Here is a 27,763-nt window from a genome sequence, read left to right as displayed (position 1 = left end):
AAACAATAAGATGAGAGTATTACTGTGATCCTGCGGTGCTGGTAACACAGGAGCCAGAGCAGTGTATTGCAGTGAAAGCTCAGATCTGGGATGCTCTGTCTTTCTGTAACCGATGAAGATTGCCACAAGACAAAGTGGTCACATTTTCTTTCTTGCTCACGTCTCAGAACAGTTTTCTGCTAGTATTTTGTCAATTCATGAAGGGAAAAATGGATGCAACTCGCTAAAATACACTTGACTAATAAAAGCGTATTTTACCCAGGGTTGTGTTTAAAAAAAAAAAAAAAAAAGGGTACTTGTCGATAAAGTGTTGTGTTGAGTCCATAAAGCCCATCAACATAAGTGAAATAGGATGTACAACAGGTGTCAGGGAAAAGATGAAAGAAAAATTTGCTAAAGATAATCCTTCCTAGTTGTTCTTTTATCCTATATATGTGCTGTCAGTCTCCTGGCTGGTTTGGCCTATTATCGAGTATAGTGTTGTCAAAATTCAAGTTTGATGCGAAAGAGAAAACATTTAAATAGGATGTCAAATAGGCTGAACCTGTGATTTAGGAGAAGCTGCCACTTGAAGTCTAACTGCATTTTTCCTTTCTACATTTGAGGTGGAAGAATTTATAAAAGTTCTTGAGATTAACCAAACTCCACTGTTGTCGTCAGTGGGAACGGTAACTCAGTATTTACATAATTAATCCTGTTCATAAATAGATTGTTTTGATATCAAAATGGAGCAGCCAGTATTCTGCTCTCACTAATGTATTCTTTCCTTGAGTCTTGCAAAAACAGACTTCCATTTTCTTACTATCTTCCGAACAACTAAACCTTTCGTAGGTGTGGCTTAGTTAAGATTCTTAAATTCTGCTCATGAACAACAGAAACAATTGCAGAAAATACTGTGCATCGCACATGTGTGTTTGAGATCAGAAACATGGGAAGTTATGTACAACTGTCTGCTGGTTTTGTCCTTTTTTATACTCTCAAATATGACAAAATACTGTGTTTTAAATGACATATACTGCAATATCATTCTCTTGTATTGGTAGAAATAGTATGCATTATCAAACTTCTAGATGCTTTGCAATGAAAGCCCAAATTGTTTTTTAAGTAGGACTCTCTTAAATGTTTTGCTTGAATGATATGGTTTGTAGGACTTTTAAATAGCATTTGAAAGCTGCACCTACTTTTTTTTCTATATTGTACTTCTTACTCTTTCTTATTTTGAAAAGAAGCTAACTGGTAACTAAAATAAGTTTTTCTGCAGGCTAACTTAAAAACTGATGATGTTTAAATGGTAAAAATTTGACAGCAATAACTAGGTTGGTTATTTTAGCCATAGTTTAACTTTCTTTACCTAAACCCCTAAGAACTGTGGCCAAACAGTTATTTGAACAAAAACACTGGCAGCTTGTTAATGCATGTTTTGGTTATTTGGTATAATTAGCTTAAACTTAAGAAATTCCATCTGAACAAATTGAAAGCAATTCTTGTTTGTTATGTCAGAAATTATATAAACTTTCTGTGCCATTATATTGACTCTGGCACTTGGTCAATGTTGTTATTTTGACTCAAGGAAGGTAAAGATTTAAAACGTATTTATAGAATCATCTAAATGGCCTATGCCTACTGACATCAAATTAGACAAGTGAAAAGGGAGTGCAGTTGGGTACCCAGTATTCTAATTCAATGTAGACGGGAGAATGAAGAAGTTGAGGATGGGATTGTTGGAGGTCCAAGTGACAGGGAGTGACTGGGAGTTGCACAGACAGTAAAATGCCAGAGGCAGATCAAGTGAGGGATGTACTAAGTTAAGGTGGCCAAAAGACAGCGCAAAAGTGAGTGCGAGATAGAAAGACAAAGCAAATGGACCGAGGCTGAAAAGAATAAATGCTGGGAGAGAGGAGGTGAAGGTGTGCAACACCAGCGGGCGGTCAAGGAAGTGTCGGAGGCAGAACTCGTGGCACAGGCGTGGGAGGAGGAAAGTAAAAGTGTTTTCAGAAAGATCATGGGGGCACAATGAAAGGAGGAGGGTTGTGGAGGGTAGAGCATGATACTGCTGGAATGCTGTGTTGAACAGGGAATGTGGAAAGGTGTTATAGGAAATAAGTGACACAAGGGGAGAGTGGAGCTGATCGTGTTTCTTAATGTTAGCAGTTAAAATTCCGTCCCCATGTGAAGACAGAGACTGCTTATACTTCTGAAATCTTGTTTCAGGTTCTCTTTAGATTCCAGCATGTACCACTGACTGACTTGCACTGTCTCCATGGGGTTTTATGGTTTTCTATGAATGCAAAAAAAGTGAAAACTTGGTGCTGTGCCAGAGAGAAGCTGTAAGAAAAATAGCAGCCTCAGTGTCCAGATCAAATGCTTTTTACTTTCCCCTTTTTTTTTCTTTGAAAACTTTCCCTTATAGTACACAAAATGCAATGGGATGCTTCTGTCCTCAACAATATATTATCTGTGGATTCTGTTAATCACTCATGTTTGTAGTTTTGAATTGTATTGTGAGTACTGATGCTTAGTCTCTGATGTAGAAATTGTTGCAGATGTCTTTAAAAGAAAACATCCTGCTTAAAATACACCCTTTTCCTGATCAACGGTTATCTTAGTTCTGCATTGTAATAAAATATGCTTTTCTGTTCTCTTTAGGATTTTTTTTCCATTTACCAGTGACTTCGCCTAATCCACTTTTAATAAAAAGGGAAAATATGAAAGAAAATACTTTTCCTTAGTATTTGTCTAGGAAAATCTCTTCTTGGCACTGATTACCTTTCAGCCTTCCCTCTGTTCATATGATCTTTTCAGATACCCTTGGATAGATGGTAGTTTGTGCGTGCAAAGGATTTTAATCTCTTCTCAGGCCTCAAATAATTGCAACCTCTTGCAGGTCTTGGTGAATGATGATGAACATCCAGATTGTTGATGCTGGGACCCCCTTTCCATAACATTGTACTGCAGACACAACAGCATTTCATTGCTGCTCTTGTAATTTTTGTCTGACTTTGCAGGGTGTCAGTGAGTTTTCTGATGTTGGTAATAATTTCTGCCCTTTTTCCCTTCTTTGTTCTTCTTTTCTGGAGCCTCTAGTGGGAAGATGGAAGATGGCATGGATGCTCGAGGGGCTGCATACAGGATTTGATCTCAATATTTATCTCAAAGTGTGCAAATACTTAGATGTATCATAATCCCAGATGCAGAAAAAAAGCCCTTCACACAACATACACTTGATGATACGGAGAGTTGTCCAATTGGCAGTAGCCTAGACCGTCACTGTAAAATTACCTAAATCAAACAGAAAGACATAATCAGTCCTGTACGTCATCTGGCAAGGCGATGAAGCAAGTATAGGTTTTATATATGGAAGGAATTCAAATGACTTCTGTCACTTCTGAACATATTGTAGAATCTCAGATGAAAGATCAGCTGAACTGTCCATCGGCTGACAGCTTGTTAATCGCTGAGCAGGGAAGTTTTTCTGTCCTTACTGTATGTATCTACTAATCTTGGGAACAGACTATAGAATAGTGCCTACATGCCACTGCAGGGAAGAGCAGAAAAAAGTCAGGCAGGGCACAGGTTTTGGAGCTGGCTAAACTTCGAGGAGGTTTGTAGCTAGTGATTCATCAGGTCTGCTAAGTCTGTTCTGCTCCTCTTCCTTTCCTCCTTATTTTCAGATCATGAAAGATCATTTAACTTCATATAACTGACTGTGAACATCAGTTGATCACAAATAGGATTAAAAAAACAACCCCTCAAACCTAGATGATGTGACATAGACATTGTATGCATATCTCAATATAGTGGACATAAAGGGTTTGAGGAAGACTGTGGGATGTTCATGCACTGTGTTGAGGAGAACCAAGTTGTTGTGTAAGATGTGTCTCTTCCTAGAAGAGAGCCGAAGTTCTTCCTGTCCCCCAAATGACGCAATCCTTGAGGGAGAAAAAAAAAAAAAAATCCACTTAATGCTTGGGCGTTCTTTTGCATCTGTCAGCATCCTGGACAAGACTGCTGTTTGCCAGGATCCTTGTTTGGTCAGCCAAAATTTGTTCTTCCTTCTCACAGCAGCTGGTCATTCAAATTGTACAATGATTTTTGTTTGTAAATAAAAGTATGTATTTACTGTATCTTAACAACATAGACAGACATTTACTTTGGGAACCAGCGTGGTTTTTTGGTTTAGTCGGATATTTTGATGTAAGCCAAAGAAAAGAGTTTAATTAAAGTTAAGCAGATGAGAAAATATTTACATGAAATCCAGGAAAGATTTCTTAGTGATGAAGTTGAAAGCAGGAATATTTCCACTGCATTTCCACTGCATTGTAATAAGACAGGGGCTTTCTTTCCTTCTGTACGTATTTGTGTGAAAAAAGAGTGTTGGAGAACATGCGGAGCACAAGATGAGTGCAGGATTTGCTCTGTGGTGTGCTGAGGCTACGCAAATAGGCAGTCTTACTTTGTTGACAGCCTTGCTGTTGAGACATCCAGTTTTAGAGAGACTTTCTGTAAAACAGATGAGCCACAGTGTCCAGTCTTTCACAATTACATGGTAAAAACAGAAGTCATCCAGAAGGCTTCCAAACCAGAAAAAGTATCCGATATGTACAGAAAAAGAGGATCTGTGGCAGAAGACTCTTGTATCGCAGTCTCTGCAAACTAGTAGTTCTAGGAGTGAGTAGCTCTGCCGTGTTTTTTATGTGAAAATAATTTTCCCCTTCAAAGATGAAGACACAGAGTGAAGTTATGCTGGCCTTGCAAAATCCAAATGGAGGTTTACTGCACTGGATCTGAAGCTCGGTGCGTGGCCAGCTTCTGGAGTCAACGGAAGGGTCACCACTCTCTCTGATGTTAAGTTGCAGGCTCTAGCAAAGTTGGCAGTGTTGACACCAACAAAATGAAAGACACCCTCCCCCCTCTTCCCCTAATGTTTATCTCTACCTCTTTTTGTCCACCTAGTACGGCCCTCCCTTGCCTCGCCCTAGAGCTTTGACCCTTCCATCCTGTTGGTTTTCGTGTTACTGCTTGCACGTATGATAGCTGTACCTCAACGTAAAGCAACATTGATAGGAAATAAAAGCACTTCTCTTGCAGTATACTTAGAAATATATACTTGGTTTGAGCACTGAGCTAGCGGACTCGTGTATTGCTGAAATGCAGCTGAGGAGGGAAGCATGTAGGAAGCTGAGAGGGTGCAGGGCTCCAAAACAGAAGCTGTTTCTCTTCTCGAACTGAGGCGCTTGAACTTGAACCTCTTTCTTTCAACTGCCTGGGATTATTTCTGTTGTTAAACTGGTGTCTGTGGAGTTAGGCCGTGTAATAACTGGGACGAAGGCCTAATCCCTCTCCAAGGCAACCAGACGGTTCAGAAATTAAGGAATTCTGGCAGTTGGATACTTGTGTGACATAGGCATTAATGCTAGTTTATGCTGGTATGTAATGCCAGTCTGTTTGGAGGAGTTTTAGAAAATGTAGGAAATAAAATATACAAGTTTGCATGTTATGAGATGGAAGCCACCTGTGTCATCTAGAGAATTATGCTGTGACACGGGTTCACAGTGATATTGCAGTTTCTTTGACTACATCAAGCCCGTTCAGAAAAGAAACTGTAGTGAAAACATGAATGACAGAACTAATGGTTAGGTAATATGTCTGAAAATCTTTTTCAAATACCAAATTTCTTTGAAGCTTGTCCAGAGCTACTCAGAAAATGCTTCTGCCTTACACGCTAGACAGTGTGCAACCATGACAAGTTTCTATGTAAATGTCAAACAAATTAAGATGGCTTTGGAAGAATTTGAATATGAAAGGGCAGGATATTTATCTGTAAATAGAAGGATTAGGGAAATGTCTTCATGGGCAGTAAAACAAATCCATATTTGTATTGCAGCTTCATGTCAGATTCAGCAATTCAATGGTAATACTTGGACAGGCTTTTTGGTAGTACTCAGTGCTTAATTATAAATAGCAAATTTATATGGCAATGACTTGTCTTCTTCTAGATACCGAAGAAATCTAAGTAAGTTTGCTTTAATCTTTGTATTTACCTTTAATGCATTTTGATATTTTAAAAAGTCCAAACTTCTAACATCTCTCAACACCAGTGGCAGTGGTGTTCTTTTCTGTAATTCCTCATGATTTTGCCTTATTTCATGCTTGTATTTGAATTCTGTGGGATATAGCATATTCATTTCCTTGCAGTACAAGCTATACAAACATCTGAACTGGGCAAAAATCTTGGTTTTGATACTATAAAATCGTTTATTGCTGCTGATGATGGAGAAGGCAGCATGTGAGGATTTCAGTCTTAGGTGTGTGAGAGGACTAATGATTTTTTTTTTTTTCCTTTCATTTTGTGTCAACATTGCCAACTTTGCTAGAGCCTGAAACCCTCTGGCATCACAGATAGCAGGGACCTTTTAGTTCACTTTGGGAGGTGGCCACGCGCTACAGAATGTTCTCGGGCTGTGCTGTGCCATGTGGGCAGGTTGCACCACTGTAAATGACTGAAATGTCACAGTTCCTGTGCTGACAGGAGATGTCAGTGCAGCTCCTTTCTTCTTAGCTGTGTTAACTGTTCAAAGTTAATAGGCATAGGAAAAGCATACTGGATTTTTTAATCAGTAAATTCTTCAGGTTGATACACACAGGACAGATCTATTCATGTAGAAGGGGCATCTTCTTAATAGTAACCTTTTCTGGCTAAAGCTATGCGAAGCATGGGCTTTTCAGTATTATCAGAATGGCTGATTTCAGTTGCATCTGGGTAGGCTGACAGACAGCAATTTCTCCAGTCTGATCTCTGATTTTAGAGCTATTCTATCGAGTATAATATGATTGCATGTTTGTATTTGGTGCTTTTTGAGGTTTCCAAACTACCTACATTTTTTTCCAAATGTCTTTAATACAGTTTATTTGTGTTAATCACCTTCTACAATGGTAGTCCAAAGCATGTACAATTTACAAGACTGTATTAGTAGCTTGATTTAAGGAAATACTTATCAAACAGCTATAATTGGCAAAGATGATGGGCAGTCTGTAAAGTGTTGTAGCATTTTTTAAGGTGTTTGAAGCTTTCATCCCATGTGTTGAACAATTTATAGTTTTCAGAAAAGTTTGTCCTTATTTCTTTCTATTTAAATATGAATACTCGTGATATCTAGGAAAGCTGTTTTATAATTCAGAATCAGTTTAAAATGAAGGAGATCTATGTTTTCATTTCATGCCTGAATTTACCTTGTGATACCTTTTGCATACCTGATGTTTTTCAACTTCAGAATCACTTCATGGTATGGAGCAGATGGTAACATCATCTATTTGTCACTTTACTTAGTTTTATTCTCATTTCAGGAATGCAGTTGTTTGGATTTTGGGAAGAGATGAACGGAGTTATTTCAGATTCTGAATTGGTGTCTGGTATTCCCTACTCATCTGCAATACCAGGACTGATACAGTATCTTCAGAGCATCACCAAACTTGTAATATCAGTGCTGTTGGTGAGTGCAGGTCCTGACATCCAGAGCAGCAGTTCCCCTGTTGCAAAGAAAATAGCCAAGCCATCATTGTCAATAGTTCATCTCCTTCACTGTGAGTTTCATGAAGTACGTCTGCTTGCGTTGGAAGCAATACTGCTGTGGTTGAAACAAATAAATTCCAAGCAGATTGCAGAAGGAGGAGGAAGTGTATTGTGTTTACTCATTGATTTGGAAGGCACTCTTCTCACAATGGCTCTGAAGGAAAAGAATCTCCAGTGTTTTTGCAAGGTAGGAGGGTGCTATTTTATTGACGTTTGGTATGTTTTCAGTAAATTATATTCTTGATTTTTAAAAATATATTTCAAACATGCATGATGTTTTTTAAATAGTATGTGAGTGGTTTGGGGTTTTTTTTACATTGACTAGGAGCTGTGCTATAATTCTGTAACGGATATTCTTGCATAAAAGCAAGAACTTCCTCTTTCCTTTTTTAGCACTGTCAGGAGGGGACCTTTGTGTTCTCGGAGTGGGGTTTAAGTCAGTGTTTTACTGATCTCAAATGTACACATTCATGTTGAGATTGTTTGTAAATTCTTTGTTTGTGAATTGTGTGTGCAGGTTCTGGAAATTCTTTATAATATGGATCTCAGAAATGTGCTTCCAAAGACTGAATGCTCTATAAAAATGAATCCAAATGAGCTCTTAACCTGGAGTTTAAACGTTGTAGATATCTCCAACAGGTATGGTCTGTCATGCACGTTAAAATACTTACATTTTAAAAATTTTAAATGTTGAAGCATTAATTTATTGGTTTTGGACTATGTGTTGATTTAAAAATCCATGTTTCAGAAAAGTGAGTGTGGCTTATTTGACTAGAGAGACCTCTTGATGAGAGTTTTTCAGATAAGTTAGACATGGATCTGAATTACTAAAAAGGCCCACAAGTCGTACTGGCAAGCACCCTGTAAATGTCCAGTAACACAGTTCCTGAAATAAGAAATTACTCCGTCTGTCAGATGATAGCCAGTAAGCATAGCTCTTCCTGAACAGTAATTGGGAAACACCATAATGCATAGAATTGATGATCCAAACTTACACTCATTCACTGTGAATCTGCCATCCGTCCTATCCTGGTTTGTCTGCGGATGGTCTATAGAAAGAGTGACAGATCTGATTTCACTTGTTGGATTGGCAGAAATGGTTAACCCTAATCCTTAGGGTTAGCACTCCTGAATCAGACTGTAGAGTCAGCAGAAAGTGCTGAAAATTTGGAGCCAGTTTGTAGTTCGTACTACATTAGAAGCTGTGTCCGTCCATTTATAACAGAATGGACAAACAGGGTTAAAGTGTCTGGGCTCTAAGGGCAAGACCATCCTGTTTCTAATAGTCTCTTTTTTTTAAGCCTTATAAACGTTGCACCCCAGTGTTACCAATGTAGATTATTTATGGTGTAGAGTGTAGAACAGCATTTTATAGCTGTGCACATTTGCTGCTGATTTGCACTTAATTTTTCAAGTTTAAATGATGATGTGGAGTGTTTATTTCTGGAATGAAATAAGATACTTGTGGTAAAATAACACTGACTGGTGCTGTTAGAAGGAAATAGCTGAAATAGCAGACCTTGCTGCTCAGGTGTTGCCATTCCCCACGGTGAGACCAGCCCTTCAGGAGCCACGGTGCCAAGCGCTGTGTCCTTAGGCCCTGCTGGGCAGTATGGAGGCTCAGGAGCTGGCAGTTGGCATATTCTGCACTAGTAACATTTCTAGCAGCTATAGAAGAGAGATTGCTGGAGCTGAGCACCAGCTTGAAGAAATGCTTTTGTTTATCATTTAAAATAATGTCTGGTTTGTTTGACTTGGCTTCCATTTTCAAATGTGTTTTTCTATGGGAAGTATGCAGATAGAAAATAAACACAAGAGGGGTGAAGGTAAGAGCATATTTCATTTGCGTATCAACTAAAAACTTAACTAACATCAAGATCTGTAATGTAAAAATTCCGAGTGCTCAGCTTGCAAAATACCCATTGGTGATAATCAGGAATGATTAAGAACTGGCTGGTTTTTTTCTAGAGATGAAATAATGGCAGAAATAGCTGCTTTTTTTTTAAAATGTTCTTTACCTTGTTTTCTCAGCACTGAAATTCAAAGCATAGCTCTCAAATTTGCCTCCAGGTTGGTTATCCATCTTTTGCAGAACCATCAGCAGGTAAGGGAAACGGAGCTGCTTAACAGTGTTGTAATTCTGGAGTTTTTGGTGATAGAAGTAACGTGGCTTCTTTTAGATAGAAGCCCCAAGCTTGTGTTTTCTTGCATCTTTGCACCTTTTCTGGTGTTATCTCTTCATCTCTGAACACATTGCCATGTTCTGAAATTAAACGGCCATGAATATCATCTCAGTATATCCCTCTCAAAGTCATTTCAAGTTAAGTATGTAAGTAAATTTTTCTGATGGATTAATTTCAACTTCTGAGAGCATCAGAAATAGTCACTATAATGTGGAAAGAAAAATGCCTACAGTGATTAACACATGTACTGAATCCAGTCCATTTACGAAAGTGCAACTTCATTGTGGTTTGTAATTGCTGGGAGCCAGGAGGAGAGCAGATCTAAGGGGAAGGCAAGAAGCTGAAGCAGTGGTTGAGTGCAGTTCCTTTCCTCACTGTGTGCAGTCTGACCTTGCCAAGTCTAAGCCTGAAATCACTGTCTGAGCACACCAGCTTGTTGTCTGCATGGAGTTCCTCATTGAATTTCCTCTTAAAATTTGTTTTTAAAACACTAGAGTAAATATACTACCCCTTGTAAAATTCAAGGCTCTGTGTTCTCCGTTCCTGTTTATAGACTATTTAATTTTTATTTATACCAGCACAAATTACTGGCTCAGATTTCTTTTGATTTTAAATTGTCAGTCTGTGATGTCACGTATGGATATGTAGAGCAGTGCTAAGGCAGCTTTTAATGCTAGACAGTTATTTTGTTTGTTTGTTTTCAAAGATACAAAAAACACTTAATGGATATGTAAAAATAGACAAAACTCTCATGATCTGTTTTAAAATGAAGATTGTTTTTTTTTCCTTATGTAGCTGTTATTTTTTATAGAACGTGCAGCAGAATTGATTGATATTGTATGCTAATAATCTTGTCTCATGATAAAAAAAAGGAAGGCACAGATTTGCACACAGGAATAGGGAACATGAATTATGATGTTAAATCTTTCTAAGAAAGGCAAAATGCAAGGACCTCGAGTTATAAACATTAAAATAACCATATAAACCTGGTTTCACAAATAGACGTGGAACATATTGCTCTGAAGTTTTGTATTAATTTACAAAGAGGAATTAATGAAAAATGCTGTAACAATCTTAACTGTAGTAATGCTAGAACAACTTTCTCTAATAAGCATGTAAATCATGGGAGATCTAAGACATCTGTACAGAGTGTGCCTTCCGCTTTGTAAAAGACCAAGTACATCAGTTTTCCATCTAAAGTCTGTCTTTGGGCTTGCATTCAGTATTTGCATCTGTAGAAGGGATTGTTTCTCTTCCATAAGGTAAAAGTCAAGTTCTTGTCTTTCTAGATAGTCCATGTGTCTGTTCAAAATTTGAGTAACTAACATCTTGGGAGATTTTTTTTTTTAACCTGTTACAGAATCTGTAGGACATGCTCTGGCTCTGTCCCTTTGTGCAGTGCAGGTACATGGCCATGTACCACGCAGAATGAGGCAGAGTACGACCAAGGTTTCATTTATCCCTCAATGAGTCCTGCGCTTCTCTGCCCTTTAACTCAACTCACCTTTTCATTGGTTCTCTTTACCTTACTTGGTTGTTCTGTTTTTCAATTCCTTTAATTAAAAATAAGTGAAAAAGGAAAGGGGGGGGGGGGGGAATAGTTGCACATACCTCAAGTGTCTCCAGGTCGAGCTGATGCTGCTTTTCCTGTTCTCGTGTGCATGAGGTCCCAGTCTGTTTGGGTTTTTTGTCCTCTGGAGCTTCCTTTAAATTGCTGTAGCACACACTTGCTTGTGGCTGTGCCTGGATGCCACCTCCTGCAGTTTGCATGTTCTGTTATCTAACCTGCGCTTGAGGTTCCTGCAGCTTGACTGACCTGCCGCCCTCCTGAGTGTGGCATTTGCAGGGGATCCCATCTCTTTCTTGGTCACTTATGGAAGTTAGGACTTTATCTTCCCAGTTATGGCCCAGCTGTCCCAATGGAGATCAGAGTTGACAAGTCTTGGAAGTGCTATTTGAGTTACGGGTAAAATGCACATTATTTCTTTCCACAAAAAATCTAGTAGCCATCACTACACATAGGAAAGAGTCAAAGCGTTGTCCCATTATTGCTGAGTAATAGTTTTCCTAGCATATGTCTGAGGACTAAAGACGGCAACTGGATTTTATTTGAAACAGGAAATTTCTCTTTCCTGTTCTTCTTTCTAATTCTTCATGTTTTAGGACAGTGAGCTTTGCTGTGTGTCAGCCAACATGGAGATTCCTTCAGTGTTTTGAATGCACATGCCATCAGAACACAAGGTACCTCAGCAGTCTTATTAAAAAAAAATTTCCTCCTCAGTATCTGCAGAGGAGACAGATGGAGCTGCATTCACCCCTTTACCAAGCATTGTATCATTGCCAAATTACCAAGCATTGTATCATTACCAATACCATTACTAAGGTTGATGCTACGGTTCATATGCTCTTAGTTGTTCTTCCAGATATGTGTATGTGTCTACATGTAGGATGCTTCTGAGAATTGCTTCTCTTTGTTAAGGTCCAGTATATTTGTCTTTGGCTTGCATGTTTAGAAGAACTGAGGACACAAAAATATGCTTTGACTTGTGTGGTCATTGGTGAGTCTGGTGTGAAGGGACAGAGTGAGAGAATTGCCTATGAATACTGCTCTGACTAAAAGAAAATCTCCCATCTTAACTATCTGTGACATAGTAAGCCAACTTTTGAGTGGACAGCTGGGATTCACCACCTTGAAAAAAACCTGCATTTACTGATGAGTAGTATCCCTTCAGCAGCCCATAGTTTAATGTGATGGTGAGCGGTAACAATCGGATTCTACAGCATACTTCTCACGTGTTCTGTGCCTTCAGATTTCAGAAGTCGTCCTGAAAAAATGGGTTCAACTGATAGTTTATTTTTGTGGAGATGAGCAACAGACAGAGATGCTGTTAGCAGCTGCTGAAGTTCTTAAAAGTGTAACAACATTTCTTCTGATCAATGAGAAGCTCATTCTTGGTGAGTAGTTTGAACATTAATTTTCTGGATCTTTTGAGATGAAACCCATTAATACGTGACTTAAAATGTATTGTGCATATATATATTTACGGTCAAAACACATAATTACATCAAACAGGGTGTTTTGGAAATCTTAATTGGATTTAATGTAATAAACAGACTTATTTAAATTCTGGTACAAAAAGCACATGTGCAGAGCCTCTTGCAATAAATCCACAGACGGGGGGCATGAGATGCTGTTATGTCTCCAGGCTACTATACATTGCTGTACAGATTTACTGGCTTGCAGTTGCTCTCTGACTTGGATCTTCCTGAAATATTCTGTTGATGATGTGGATATGCTTTTAGTTTAACACTGCGAGTGTAACAAAGCTGTGCTGGCTGAATGTTGAAATTAAAGGGTTCAGTCTAGAAATGAGGGACACGTGCTACTATGAGAATGATTAATAATTGGGTCACATTATACCTCCCAGAGATAATAATTTTTTTAAGTTAACATTAGACTGTCTCTTTAGAAAACCAGCCAACAAACAAACCAAACTACACAGCCTGACTCAACAATACATTACTGACTGAGAGGCAAAGCTGTGTGAAATTTTCTGGTCTGTTGTGCAGAAGACATTGGGTTTTTTTCTTCTGGCCTTCCCCCCGCCCCCCCCCCTTTGGTGAACAGCGAGTAAGGGGATTTTGTGACTAAAGGGCCAGGAGATATGCAAAAATAGGTAGTGATAGATGATAAATTATTTTGCATCCTGAACAAGACAGTCGGCTTTAAATACTTAGTTTCTGTGATATTTTATTCCAATGTGGTTATGTAAATGTTTTTAGTTTGAGTAGCTTAAGTCCACTTATATGGACTGGATACAAATTTTTGTTAGACAAGAAGAATGGTAGTATTTTTTTAAACTGTAGATAGTGGTGTTTTTAAAAAGTCAGCTATTTATTTTGAGATGTGTCTTTTAAGAGGTATTGATAACATTTAACAGAGCTAAATCTGTTATATGAGGTAGACATTGTACTATTAAATGTTCATAGTATCAACTCTGGAAATCTTGACCTCTGCCATCTACTTAAAGCTCTTAGTAGACAGATATTACCATTTTGTATCAAATGAAGACGGGGAGGTATTGGAGTGAAAAACTCCCAAATGCTGTGCTTCTCGTCCGTTGCCATTTGGATCCGGACCGTCGCTGATGGAGAACAGAGTTTCCTCTTTGATCTTGTCAGAACAGTTGCTGGTTTCCATGCTTTCCAATCGGGCAGATGCGAAGGTCTGAAACAAAAAACAGCAGCAGTTTGTATCCTGCTTAAAATTTTAACAGAAAAAGGCAAAATAACAAACCAAACCAAATCCCAACAGAAAAGCCCCCAGGGCCTCAGTGGGCAAACTATCTGAACCTATTCTTTGCTCTGAAAATTGGGCCTGGGCAAGAAAGATGCAGTACTGACCCTCCATACTACCTAGAATTGTCAGTCTGGAGTTCTTCACAACTGAAATTGTCAAGTACTGCAGTGAGAAGTTTAGCAAATCAAGGGCATGATCTGGTGTTTAGTTGCAATGATATAAATCCAGAATCATTCCCTTAAAGTTAAAGGGGTTATGCACATAGAAACAGCTTTGACTTTTATGCCTTGTTCTGCATCAGCTTGCTTGACCACATATAGTACAAAGTAGAAGTTACAGAAGTTAAGGAAAATTGTGGTTGTATGAAATGGAGTTGTAGTCATTCCCATAAGTTTCCATTAAGTACGTTCATAAGAGGAAGAAGGTGAATGCCAATCAGTATGTTCTGGATGACCCCATCATCTCTCCATCATGTTGCTTGAGGGTTCAGAAAAAGTCTTTCTGGAAAATCCATTTGCAGATTTCCACCTCTTTTGGAGATACGGTAGAAACTTGCCTAGGTGGGAAAGCTGGCCATTGTATCTAGAAGGGAATAATTATTCTGCCGTAGCTGTGACACTATAACATTGAGTGTGTCATGCTAGAAAAAAGCAACTTCTTTCTGAAGTAATTATAGTCCATGCTATTCCCACATAGGGAAGTTATATGAAATACAGGAACGCTTCTTCTGCCTGTGTAGTAAAGCCTCAAGCAATTAATTTTGGCCAAGCAGTGAAATACAATTAATTGTCTGGCTAGCCTTGTAAAACAAATCTCTGATAGACCTGTTGGTAACATGCTCAAAGAAAACCAGCGCAGCAATGAAGCACCAACTCGGTTGTTCTCTGTGATTACCAGAAAGTAGTATCTAACAGCTGGCTGCCCCTAAAAGAGACCTTCCAGTGGATTCCTTTAATGAGGATGTTCAACGAGAGCTGAAAAGACGGCTGAAAAGTACCCCAGCAAACCTATGAGTACAGCCTTGTGACTTCAGCTAGTCATCCTTGGTGTGACACCACTAAATGGCACAAGGGTTTGCAAGTCAAGTATGGGTTGCGAGATGTGAATTGCCGCTGGGGTGGCATGTGGAGCCTGCCTGTTTGGGGTTTACCACATGAACACCTCCCTCTTGGCAGTTATCTCTGATTAGTCTTAACTGTGTGCAGGTAGTTACCCCATGGATTAAACCTGGCTTACTTCCAGCAAATAGCAGGTATAAGGGTGGTAGGGCACGTTGGTGAGTGGTGGGGTGAGGTGGGTATGGGAGAAGTAGGTGACGGGTAGATCCCCGGGAGGTGGGATCGTTTGCCGTTTCCTGCAAGGAATGGCATTTGTGGCCAGCACTACCGGCAGTATCTGAACAAAGCTTGGTTTGGCAGCCCCTGCTCCAGGCAGATTGCAACAGCAAATCCATGATCGCAGTGCATTGGTCAATCTCCAGCGGCAAAACTTTTGTTGTTGCAAAACAGGAGTTCTGCACTCCTAGAAATTGTAGAATATTCAGAGCACTCACAACTTAAAGTTGAACCCGGATTAAGAGAGATCCATTCTCTTATCTGTTGCCCACTGTTTAAACCAAGCTGAGTCAACCACCTAGATGAAGTTCACACATGCTGAAAACATTTTGATCATACTGCCAGTTGTCTTCCCAGTGGCTTGCCAATGCATTTCTCCTGCCCATGTTTCAGTGTTTCACTGCATTTGTTGTGCTTAGGTGTGGAAACAGAGCTCTGTAACTTCTTTGAATGCATGTAAGAAATAGAATTCTAATTTTTCTCCATAAATAAATACAGGACTGTCTGATACCCTTGCTGTGTGGAAATGTGTGGTTCTACTGCTGCAGAATGAAGATTTGGTAGTAAGGGATGCTGCTGCTGAGGTTATACAAGTGGCACAGTCTGAAAAAAAGATCAGTAAAGGAACAGGTATGTTAACTTTCCTTTATTTTTAAATATTATTGGATACTTGAGAGACAAAAGTATTTCTCTTCTCATCACAAACTTCTTGCTAACTGTAAAGTGATCCACGCAACTCTTATAAACACATACCGTGGAAGATAACAGCAAGTTACAATGTTTGACACCCACCATGCTTTATTATTTTGCTTTTACTGTTCTTGGTGTAATTTGCATATGGTTACATAAGTATGTAAAAAAGACAACAGCAGTATTCAGCTTTATGGTCCTTGCTGCGGTGAGTCAACTATCACATAATTTCACATTTTGAAAGTTCTTTAGTACCAGCTTTGGTCTAATATAATGCAGTGGAAGACACTCTTCGAATCCCAGGTCATTATAATAGCCTGATCACAGAGAGATAGGAATCTGGGAAACAGTATTCAACTCATTGATTCATTATTAGACCTTGAAATCCATTTAGATCCACATCAACAAAGACGATTCTCAGCATACCCACAATGCGCTTTCGAGGATGTGGGCCTTTTTGTCTGGATGCCCTAGTTTACTCAACCTCATTAATTTCAAAATAGCCACAAAACTTGAGTAGGCTTAACGAATTAACATGCTTCACTTTGAGAGTCTTTGCTGACGCATTTTTCCATGTGTTGTAAATAAATTAGAATTTGCTAAATTAGAATTAGAAAGCTTCTCTTTCTCTGGTGGTCCCTACTTGTCTATGCTACTCTGTAACGCCTGTACCAACTTGTCTGCGGTCAGTTCAAATTAGTCGGCCATCTCCAGGTGAACTGCTGCTGGACTGGAGATAAAGCAGCTCTGCAGTTTAAAAACAAAATAAGAAAAGGCAGTAAAAATGTGTATTTGCCACTACTGTAGATAGACGTAGCCAGGAATGTGCTCATGTGGCAGATGTGTTTTTGAGCTGGCACTGTTCAGGCACAGTGCTGTGGGGTAGGAGAAGGTAAAAGGAGGGATGTGTGACGGACGGCTTTCATCTTCCTTTAAATCCCACAGCTCTGATTCCAGCACTCTCATCACAGCTCTGGCAATTTATCTAGTCCCAGCTACAGCTCTCTTGAGTATCAAGAGGCTCTGCATGTGTGTGCCTCAGGTCCCCAACACTGTCCTTTGGGGGGCATCCTCAAATGTCTCAAGACGGTACTTTCTCTGGAAGTAATACAATGCTGGATTTTCTCTCTGGCTCCTTGTATCTTCTCCCTTCTTCCTTGTTGTGTCCCTGGGCCAAGGGATATTGCCCTGTAACTGGATGAGGGCCCTGTCCTACTAATTAATACTAAGGTCACATCAGCACTTGCTGTTACAGCTTAGCACTTTGTAAAGCAGGAGTGGCCATAATCGAGGAAATAGCATCATAATTGTTTTTTATTTGCTATGTTCCTAATTAGGACAGGGACCCCCTCCCCAAACTTCTGTTAACCCCTTAGTTATACTTCGTTGTGCCTTCCTGTTCTTTCCCTTAAACTGCTTTTAATGAAATCAGCGTCTTTCATCTGTGACTAGCAAAGAGCGCTGCTTTTGAAAAGATAAAATCTAGTTTCTTTCCGCCTCCATTTTACAATATTGTTCCTTCCTGTGATCTCTTTTTTCCCCACTAAACTCCTTTCACTTTTTGTGCCTTGCTTTCTAGCTTTTGGGGGAGCAGGGCAAGGAGTTTTGTCCCTGTGGCTTTTGTTTACAACCAGATTAAAATGAGCTTACCTTTGAATGGTGTTTGTTACTTCCCTTTACCCCCTTTCTTTTCGCGTGCACTTGAGAGTATGCAATATGTTTGAGTCTGGGGTTTAGACATTTCATGGATGACTAGTTCTCTCTGTCCTGGCAATTTTTAAATTACATTCAAATATCTACTTATTTTTTTCTCAGTTTTCATACTATGAAAGTCTGCTTTTTCATCACAGCACTGATTTTAAAATATCTAAGCTGATACACTGAAATTCATTAGAAGCCATAAAACAGCTCTCTTTAAACCTTTTATTTGATAACAAATTGCTGGATATCTTACATTGACTGACTTTTCATTTCCATTATACGATGACAAATAAGTGTTGTGGCCCAGCAGTTTTATCATGAGATCAGAAAGAAAGATGACTCAAGAGATCAGAAAGAGGAATGGATGTTTAGAAGCCCATTTTCATACGTTCTATAATTGTTTCAGTTCTATTTAATTGCCATTACCACTAACTAACATGAGAGAGTAAAGAGACTATTATAATTTCAGCTTCATTTGTGCATCAAACATTTTTATGTCCTAGTAGCCATTATATTTCCAGAAATACTGCACTGTAGAAATAGGTTATAGTGTGTTTCACCTTTTACTGCTGTTAATTTGCTGTACACGGAGTGGGAATGCTGCTCACAAAATCCAAGCACTGGACTTGCCAGCAATTTTGGCACTAGCATCATTATATCCACTCTTCACAAAATTCTCTCTCTCGCTGTGTACACAGTGTATAAGGTAGTAGGCTGTAGCTGCCTACAGAAGAACTAACTCTATTGTCGGCTTAGGGAATCAACACCTTAAGTGTTTTGTTTATATGTGAGAGCCGAAGGAATCCCTGATTATAGCCTGACAACTACCCCTGCCCTTCATGCATGATACAAGCTGGCATCTGGTTTTCCTGTGAAAGAATGGAGTATTAGAGGGTGTATACTTGTGTGTAACAGCTGGACGGAGGCTGAATTTGTATTCTGCTTCAGCAGAGTAAGATGTGTGGGCTGTTGTTAATAATAACAAACTTATTTGCATAGATTGTTCATATAGTTGTCGTAGGACATTTTTCCTTTACATACATGTTGCTGAATAACAGTACAAATGTGTAGCAGCATTATAGTGTCAAATAATAGGTATTTTCAGGTCATTTATAGATGGTGAAACTGGAGGCAAATGATCCTGTCTATTAGTGTGGTTTCACTTTCAGTAACAGCTCCTATCTTGTGTAATTCTTTGAAATGTTATGTGAGCTCCTGGAAGAGCATATGAACTTGGTTGCTTGTTATTCCCTCATGGCTTTTAGTGAGGGCAAACCCCCCCAATTTCCACAAGTAACTAATCCATGCAGCTTTGGATCACTCAAATTATGGGAGCAGTAACCTTGCAGAGTCTGAAACGCAGGGTAACAAATGTGATACAAGAACCCTGTGAAAATTGCAGCCCCCATTTTCGTTTGAAAGGAGAAAAGCTCAGAAGACCAAAGACTGATACACAGCAGCAGGGCTCCTATCCTCGCTCTACCCTCCCCTCCCCCCCAAGAAAACCCCCACAAAACCTATTTTTTATGGAAGGCAAGGACTTCCACTGTTACCAGTAAAGTTCATTTTTTAAATTTCTTTTATTCATACAGAGAAGCTTGATTTAATTTTGTAATATGTGTAAAAGCTCATAATTAGGAGGGGAAGTTACTGAGGTTGGCTGACGGCAGTCATTTTCTGAGCAGGGCAGGTCAAACAGAATCCTATCTCACTAGAAAGCAGAAAACCTTTTGTTTTCCTTGCTAAAAATACCAGCTTAGCAAGTAGTTAAGGTTTTCCTAATAACTTGAACAATATAAATCCCATCTGTAACTCAAGGTATTGTATGTACACTTTGTTGTTGTTTCCTCATGCATTGAGGTGTAACTTCTGGGGGATTGTTTTATTCCTTTTAGTATGAGGGAGGGTACAGGAAGTATTGTATTCAGTGTAAATGTAGAATAGCTGCTTTGAAATCTAATTAAATTAGTGACCCATGGCTGTGTAAAGTCTAGACCTATTCACAGCAGCATTTCTTATCCAAGAGGGATACTTTCTTGTACTCCTTACAAGAAAGAAAATTGTTCAAGTCAGGGAAACAGGAGTTTTCTTTCTCTACTGATGATCGCTTTACTGATGATCCTGAAAAAAGCAAGTAACTCAGTGCTAGAACCAAAACTGTATTCATTGGTGTCATTTTCCTCTATGACTTTTTTTGTCTAGAGAATCGTTACCTTAAGTAAAGTTACAAGCTTGTCAGTATTACAGAAGTTTGAATAAACTAATTTTTACTATTATAGCTAAACTGGTGCAATTCTGTAAAATTCTACATAAAAAAATAGCTTTAGTCAGCTTAACCTTTATGTTGGTAAATCACCAAATTAACCTTAAATTGGTTTAAGAGCATTTTTAGTGTTGTCAGCATTAGCACCAATTTAGCTGATTTTTAAAATTGAGCTGAATCAAGCTTAGATGAGCAATTAGATTCACAGACCTGAGTAAATCTTTCGAAAGTGCCTGAATGATTTAGCAGCCTAAATATTCTTCTCGAGTATAATTGCGGCCTTTGGGAGCCTTCTGCTACATTTATTGTGAAATAGCAGCATAGTATAGCGGTGAGCAAGTTAGCTGATGGACTGGAAGTTGTGTGGCTGCAGCACAAGCTAGATAAATGGCCCGGTCTGAGCACCACCATCACTGGATGCGTTGTAAGCATCTTTGAAAATCAGTCCAGTGTTGTTGTTGTTATTTCCCTTAGTTCTTGAATAATTCTGAGAATAGGGTTGGGGCTATAAATGATGTAGTCAGTTTTGAACATATTGCCGATTTAATCCACTGGCCAAAAATTCAGATACATTAATCCTGTTCCTTCTGTTCCCATTTCACATGCTTAAGAAATAAGCAATAGATGATACTCCTGTGCCAGGAGTTTCTGAACAAAAGGCAATGCAAAGCGCTCTCTTCTTCTCTTGATGGTTGTTCCCTTCCTGATAGATTCCACTTTTTATCTTCAGAAAAAATAATCAGTGGAAATTACAAATGTCCTAATTTTTGATTCACCAGCAAAAAAAACCCCATTATTAGCTGGCTGGTTTAAAGAAGCTGACTCCCCCTTCTAAAGGGCATCCTCTCGGGAAGGGGGCACCACTGTTTTACAGAGCAGATTGATTGGGTTGAGATCCTTGTGGAAGTCTTCATTGCTGGGTATTGACCTGTCTTTTAGCGGCCTGTAGTATCTCAGCCCTTCCTTACTGTATCAGACTAAATGCATATAGGAGCCTTTCAGCAACTTTTATTTTACTTACTGACTAGAGAGTATAAATGTGAGAAGTTAAAATGTGCTGCTGCGGAAGGGGCAGAAAAAATACCAATTAGATGAAAGAACTAAAACATTTTCAAGGTGACTTAGAATTCCTTTCTAGGCTTCAGCATTTGACTGAGTAGAACCTTTCTCTTTGTGAACCATGCTGTCTCCTTGGCATGAAGAAAAGCAAAGCTGCTTGTTTCTTGTGCCTCTATTTTTTTTTCACACATCATGACTATAGAAGGTAAATTCAAAATAAACTTCTTCATTAATCTAGGGTAGGTGTCTCTATCATGAAGGTGCATGCAAGAAGGCTTATTTGCATGGGATTGGGGGGGGGAGGGGGGCTGGTGGTGTAAATAAGCCTTAGCAGAGGTAGGAAAGTAGAAGATAAACGATCAGACTAACTGTATTAACATTTGAAAGAGATGAAGAGAGAGGAAATCCTGCTCAGATTTATGTTTCTTCTTCCTATCCTCTAAAAAAATCTTCCTCAGTGAACCTAAAGCTGTGCAGAAGTTTTCATACATCTGTGCCCTAAGAAGATCTAGTAAATCACTTGAGTGAGAGATAAGAGATAATACAGTCTGTGATGTTAGTGCAGCACAATGGTCTGGCATTCGTCATCAGCACCACAGGTGATAGCAAATCATGGGTGACTGGCACGATCCCAAAACTTGTACCCCAAATGTCCTTTACGACTGATCCATGAAGTATTTCAGAACAAGTGACTCAGATTTAATCTGCTCCAGTTGCTAGTGAAACAGCTAAGAGTAAATGCTGGGCAAACCTAAAATGCTAAAAATACCATTGTCATTGGTAGTGTTCAGCTGCATGATAAAAGCATCCCACATACTGCACAGCAAACAGCAAAGACAGATATTTTATTTTAATTGTTGCCTCAAGTGCTTGTTGGCATTTGAAACTGTGTTTTCAAACTATTCCTTGAACTACATGCAAACTTTGGCCATAGCAAAAGGACCTTTTCTTCCACGTATTTACCATTGGGTAAATGTGTTAAATAGATTTCTTAAAGCATCAGTTCATCAGCATGTTGAGTTAACCCTCCTCTCCCCAGACCTAACTGTTCACTTACAGAGTGCTAAGTCCGTACTGTGGGAATGGAGCGGGAGAGTAACTGGGGCTTAGAACCTGTGCACCACTGCTCTGTGCAGTATGCAAGTTGTACATCGCTGTCTCTCTCTCTCGATGAAGCATATAAAGGAGGGATGCTGACAAGATGTTCAGAACTCTCCTTTTCATATGACTAATGTGTTCATCCTTTTGCCAAACTTGGGGACAGATTCACCATTTTTTGCTCTATTTCTGTGTTGGTGTAGCCTTCTAGTGAGGAAATGGGTGACTGCGGTGAATAAAACAAGTGTCAGATTATTCTGATCCTGGACAAAGATTAATGTGTAGGGTTCAACTTTTCTCATGCACTGGATGTTCAGGTTAGGCTAATAGACCTCTGAGGCCCCAGACAACTCCTTTAGTTGTGGCTCTTAAAACCAGTTCTGTCAGCTGCCTGCCTTTGAGAAATAAGTGGTAATTACCCGAACACGAACTAGGGAACTGCATGCATGCAAACTGGTTTGAGGATGCATTAACTGGAGTCTGTGGCAGGATCATAGGTGATAGATTTCCTTTTCTTGATTTAAGTCAGACCTGTGCATTTCCTCCTCTATTCTGAGACTTGAATTTCTTTTCTATTTAGAGATTTGATGGAGGGGTTACAAAAAGCACAAAGTCAGAACTCGTCTGCAAAGAGCTGTGCTGAAACTGCTGTCTGGAGCTCTTCCACTAGCCGGCCTTTAAATGGAGGTTGTTAGTGCTGTGGATGGTTACAGCTGCATACAGAAGATTGAAAATCTTCATTCTGGATGCGTGACATCAACTGCTATGGTGTGGAAAGTTAAGAGCTTTCCACAATTGGATCAATTTCAGGTCCTTCCTACTGCGCTGGGTAGGAAAAACCAGCAAATTGGAAATAGCATTTAAAAAGTACTTATTGTCATCCATGATATTTAAGCTACTTTGAGAGTCTCTTATAATTTTGGAATCTGTTGGTCAGAAAAATCTCCCGTCAGATCTTGTGATATGCCACGGGTTGCTTGGGAACGGTCCAGAAATTCTCACAGCATCATCTGGGTTACTAATGGAAAACTGCTAATCATGTTAGCCAAAATATGTTTATGTTCCTTGTATTGAGGACAAGTGGAAGGAAGGTTATTGAAATTTTTTTTCTGGGATCAGCTCCAGGATTTCTTCTGCTTTGACAGTCTTCTTGATAACTGCATTCTGGTAACTAGATGCACAGCTCACCAGAAAGGACTGGATTTCTAAACCTGCTGTAAAAAGAGGAGTCTTTTGAGCTGAATGTTAGGATTTAAATGGGAGGTGGCATTTATCCAAATGGCCTTTAAGCAGTGGAAAGCAGAAAAGGCACATAGACAAGACCCATCCAGGCAGAAGCAGAAGAGAGTATGATAAAGACGTGATACAATCAAAACCAGAAAAAAATCACAGCAAAGCAGAGCTGCTCCTGTTGCAGAACGAGATGATTTTCTACAAATGAAATTTATTTTAAAAAGATGGTGCATGGGGTCTATGTAATAGCCTATGTTAAAAGCAATACTTCTTGCAGCCTCAGTGGAGAGGTGTAAAGTAGTGGCAGCAGTTTACAGCATTGTATTCAAACGTGGTGTAGGACTGTGTTCAGAGACACTGTAAGGTGGTGAAAGCTCTTCGGTTATATTAGATAAGGCATGCTGAGGACAGGAGGAAAGGTCAAACAGTTGCCTGCGTATTCTGGGAATCCTCTGAAGCGGGTCCTAGCGAGGGAGGCGGCGGGTGTGCTGCCGAGAATTACTAGAACACTCTGCACGGTGAAGTGCAGTAGATGTTACTGAAAAGTACTGTAAACCATGGAAGGTAACATCACCGATGATGTGCTTACGCTATCTGTAATTGTAGATCATAAGTAGAATAGGCTTCACGGAGAAAAAGGGCAACATTCTCCTTAAAATGTTGAATGTTCAGCCTTCTGCTTAAGGGGCCATACCTCTAGCTGCATCTTTTTTTCCCTTCCATGCTTTAAATGGTGAGTACTTCCTTATGCACATGCACAGAGCAGGATTTGTGCAGGGAGACAAACGTGTAATGATGACCATTTAAATTCTGGCAAACTAAATAGATGGTAAATACCTGTGCTAGTCGGTGACTACCTGATGACTATGGTGACCTTTCATTTAAGAAGTTTGTTCCAGAAAGCAAAATGACACGTGGTAGAGATTATGAAATACTTACTGCGGCTGGAAGCTATAATTTGGGGTTTTTTGCATCTGCTCCAATAGTTCTAAGAAGGTAACAATTACAGGTCGGTTGCAAGGATGAAAGAATTGAGGTCTAGGAGTGTAAATGAATTCATCTGGTCTCTCTGTTAGAATAAATTTAGGGCTGTTTCAGGAGCAGATTTGACCTGTAGCCCAGTCATATTGTATTTTTATGCTAATAGGTATATTTCGGGTCTTTGTAATAATATTTCTTTTATATCTGACGTTCTAGTTTTATACCCTAAAAATATCTCCTATTATGAAAACTTCTGGAAGATCTGATTGGAAGTAATTGAGGTCTTTTAGATTGCATTTCTAATGTGATTGTTTCCTGGTTTAATGGTGACTCTTGAATAATGTTTAGCTGTTGTCCTTAGATACAGAGGAAAAGTTGGCTGAAAAAGATAGAGAATGGGCTTAAATATTTTTTTTTCAGAAAACTTTGGTCATTACCTTCAGGCTCACGGACCCATTACTGAATATATTGACTGCCGCTTTTTTTCTTTCTGATGCCATTTCTTTTCTCTTTAGTCATGAAGAGGGAAGGCTGTTTGCTATCCATAGCTTGCCTACTAAACTTGGAGTCTTTGTGTCTGAGTAAAATCTTAATGAAGAACCATTATGAATTCACTTTGAAGCCAAAGTGAATTCACACCCTCCTGCAGTTTTTTATGAAACCGAGTTTTCTGATATATGCTGTAAAAATGGTGTCCCTGTTAGCTTAGCAAGTGTGTGCCCTTTTGATACAGGTCAAATAGCACCGCTATTGATCATCATCTGCTTTTAAAACATTGCATTTTATTTCTGAGAGATAGCTATGGTATTTTAGTGTTTAAAAAAAAAAAAAAAAAAAAAAATCTGTGTTTCTCTTATTGGTTTGCTTTTTACTCCTGGATTAATTATAGAAAAGTAAGTAGCAGTGTTAATTATCTTCACTGAAAAAATAGTTTTGGAAGCCAGGCTAGTAAACTATGCAAAATCAGCCTCTCCAGGAGTAAACAAAAACTGAAGGACTGATCACATTCTTCTGAACAGAGCTATTTTGTGTTTTCTCTGAACGAGCTGGAAGTGCAGAAGAGCTAGTGCTTTGGAACAAAAGTACTCTGTTCCCCAGAGTGTGAAAGAATGTCAAGGAATGCCAGGTAAAAATAAATTGTATTGTCTACCCTACGTTGACTAGTTTTTACAGCTAGGTCCTGAAGAGTTGTGGATTTTTGTTGTTTTGGTTTCTTGTTTGCTTTTTGTCGCTGGCATTCTGCATTGCTAATTGTGGGCATGCTAAGAATTGACAAAAACGTTCAGCTTTTTAATCGTGTCTAGACTTCTGAAATACGATTTATTTAGAGACGTAATAGAGGTTCCATGATATACGAAGATTGCAGGACTTGGCCTACAATCTGTATGACATTTTGCTACTGTATTGAGCTCTTGTTATACCATGGTTCAAATGTATTATTTGAATAAATGGACTCCAATTTTATTGGTTCGAAAAACTGAAATGAAACTCGCAGTAATAATGTTGTAGCTTGTCCTTCATTTGTAAAAATGAAGTCTGGGCATAAATTGTATTGTTTCCCTAATCAGTTGCTGCAGTTCTCTAATTTCATTAATACTGCTCCTTCTGTTTCACTGCTGCTATGAAAGGGTAAAGCTGTCCCAAGAGATTTCTATTTGAAAGACCAATGGCTACAGACCTGAGCAATTTGATATAGGGGACAGTTATTAAAAAAAATCTTTTTTTTAAGCTAGATTGTGTTGCAAAACAGCCAAACAACAATAGAAGAGAAATCCTGTTACTTCAAGAAGAATTGCTTAATGATTAGGAATTGGGAAAAGGGAATAGGGAAAAGAACAACACTGACAGAATGAAAGGCAGTTGCATACAATTTAAAGAAAATAATTTCCTTTTATAGGGAGCTCACTTTCTCAGAGCATCCAGCTAGGGGTTAGACACGGTTGAACATGGAGATATGGAAATTGGTGGTAACTTTTCAATCATTCATCAGCCGGCACAGGTGAAAGCTGGAACAACGGGGTGCTATTCTGACTGGGACTGTGCACAAAAAGGCTTTAGTTACCCATAACCTGCAACCGCTCCCCTCCTCCTCAGATTGCTTAAGATGCAGAAGTCCAAATGAATATGGCCCAGCATCTCTGATGACTTTGGTATCCTGAATATCAACTTCACATACAGTGCAGTTGAGAACCATATTCTAGAAGTTCTGATCCGAAAGATTTGGGAGAGCCCTGGGTAGGCACACCCAGACACAGGTGGCATTCCGCGTAAAGGCTGAGATGGGATACCTGCTGAAATCATGTGATGGGCTGGAGAGCTTGATAAATTTTACAAGTTTTCAATTAATTATTTCCATATCCTTGTTACCTCATAGCCCTAAATGTGCAAAACTTTAAAAGTCTATCTTAGTACTGCAGACATCTAGTTTGTAAACTGTTCATATTTAAGCTAAATATATGAAATGTTCATTTAAATATCTATATTATACATAGAAAGAATACAAAAACGTATGCTAAGAAGTGCATGTATAATGCTATGGGAAATAATAAATTTATATTTTGTAAATGTTTTGCTTATGGAAAACTCTAAAACAGCTGCAGAGAGTGAAGATGTCTGTCTGTCAGCAGCAGAGATTGAACAGATATCAACGGTGCAAATTTCCTCTTGTTCTGCCCTTTGCATCGTAAGATATCACCTCTGCAAGAATGATCCTGAAAACCTGTGCAGAGCCCTGTGCAAAATATTTGTCCCATGCGAGGCCCATGACCCATTTCAAGGCGTGCATGTAGGATGTTGATATTTATTTGTAATGTCATTTTGCACTGAGAGTTATTTCACCAAGAACGAGGAGATGATAAATTTCTGCAAGCAGATTTTTGCACACAGAATTTCATTTGTGTTTGTGTGGGTGGGAGTGAGGTAGGGAATATAAATACCTTTGCGAACTAACCTAAACTACCAGCTTGTTTTCACGTAAGTCAGCACTCAGCATTTTTAATGACCAAGATAGTACCTACCTGTGCCAGAGTCAAAGCGGCACCCTAGAATGAAAGGTGTTTTTATTGTATTGCCGATTCCCTGAGCCATAGCCTTCCCACTGATTTGGTTGCTTTAATTCGTGGTGTGTTGGTGGGGTGGTGGGAAGCAGTTGTGGGACACAATGGGCTCTTACTTCAAAACCTAAGATGTGTAAAACTCAGTATCGTTTTTTTTCTATAATCAGTTCCAAATGAGCTCTTACAAGGGGAACTCGGAACTGGCTTGGTTGAACAAATTGATTTCTTATGCATGAGAAAGTCAAGTTAAACATCCTTGGGAAGCCTAGAAATTTAAATTTCAAGAATTAGACTT

General features: G+C 39.1%; 1 protein-coding gene across 1 annotated transcript in view; it reads left to right on the top strand.

Moving 5' to 3' along the window:
* Window positions 1-27,763, top strand: part of THADA (thyroid adenoma associated) — a 168,840-nt gene that overhangs the window by 123,857 nt on the left and 17,220 nt on the right. Inside the window, exons 31-35 of the mRNA XM_009325321.1 lie at window positions 7,345-7,757; window positions 8,088-8,209; window positions 9,602-9,674; window positions 12,564-12,708; window positions 15,886-16,017. Of these exons, the coding sequence (XP_009323596.1) occupies window positions 7,345-7,757; window positions 8,088-8,209; window positions 9,602-9,674; window positions 12,564-12,708; window positions 15,886-16,017 (885 nt within the window). The remainder of the gene's footprint in view (window positions 1-7,344; window positions 7,758-8,087; window positions 8,210-9,601; window positions 9,675-12,563; window positions 12,709-15,885; window positions 16,018-27,763) is intronic.

The sequence above is a fragment of the Pygoscelis adeliae genome, unplaced genomic scaffold, assembly GCF_000699105.1.
Source record: "Pygoscelis adeliae isolate BGI_AS28 unplaced genomic scaffold, ASM69910v1 Scaffold96, whole genome shotgun sequence".
In the NCBI taxonomy this organism is placed as follows: Eukaryota; Metazoa; Chordata; class Aves; order Sphenisciformes; family Spheniscidae; genus Pygoscelis; species Pygoscelis adeliae.
This window is presented reverse-complemented; position numbering and strand designations above follow the sequence as displayed.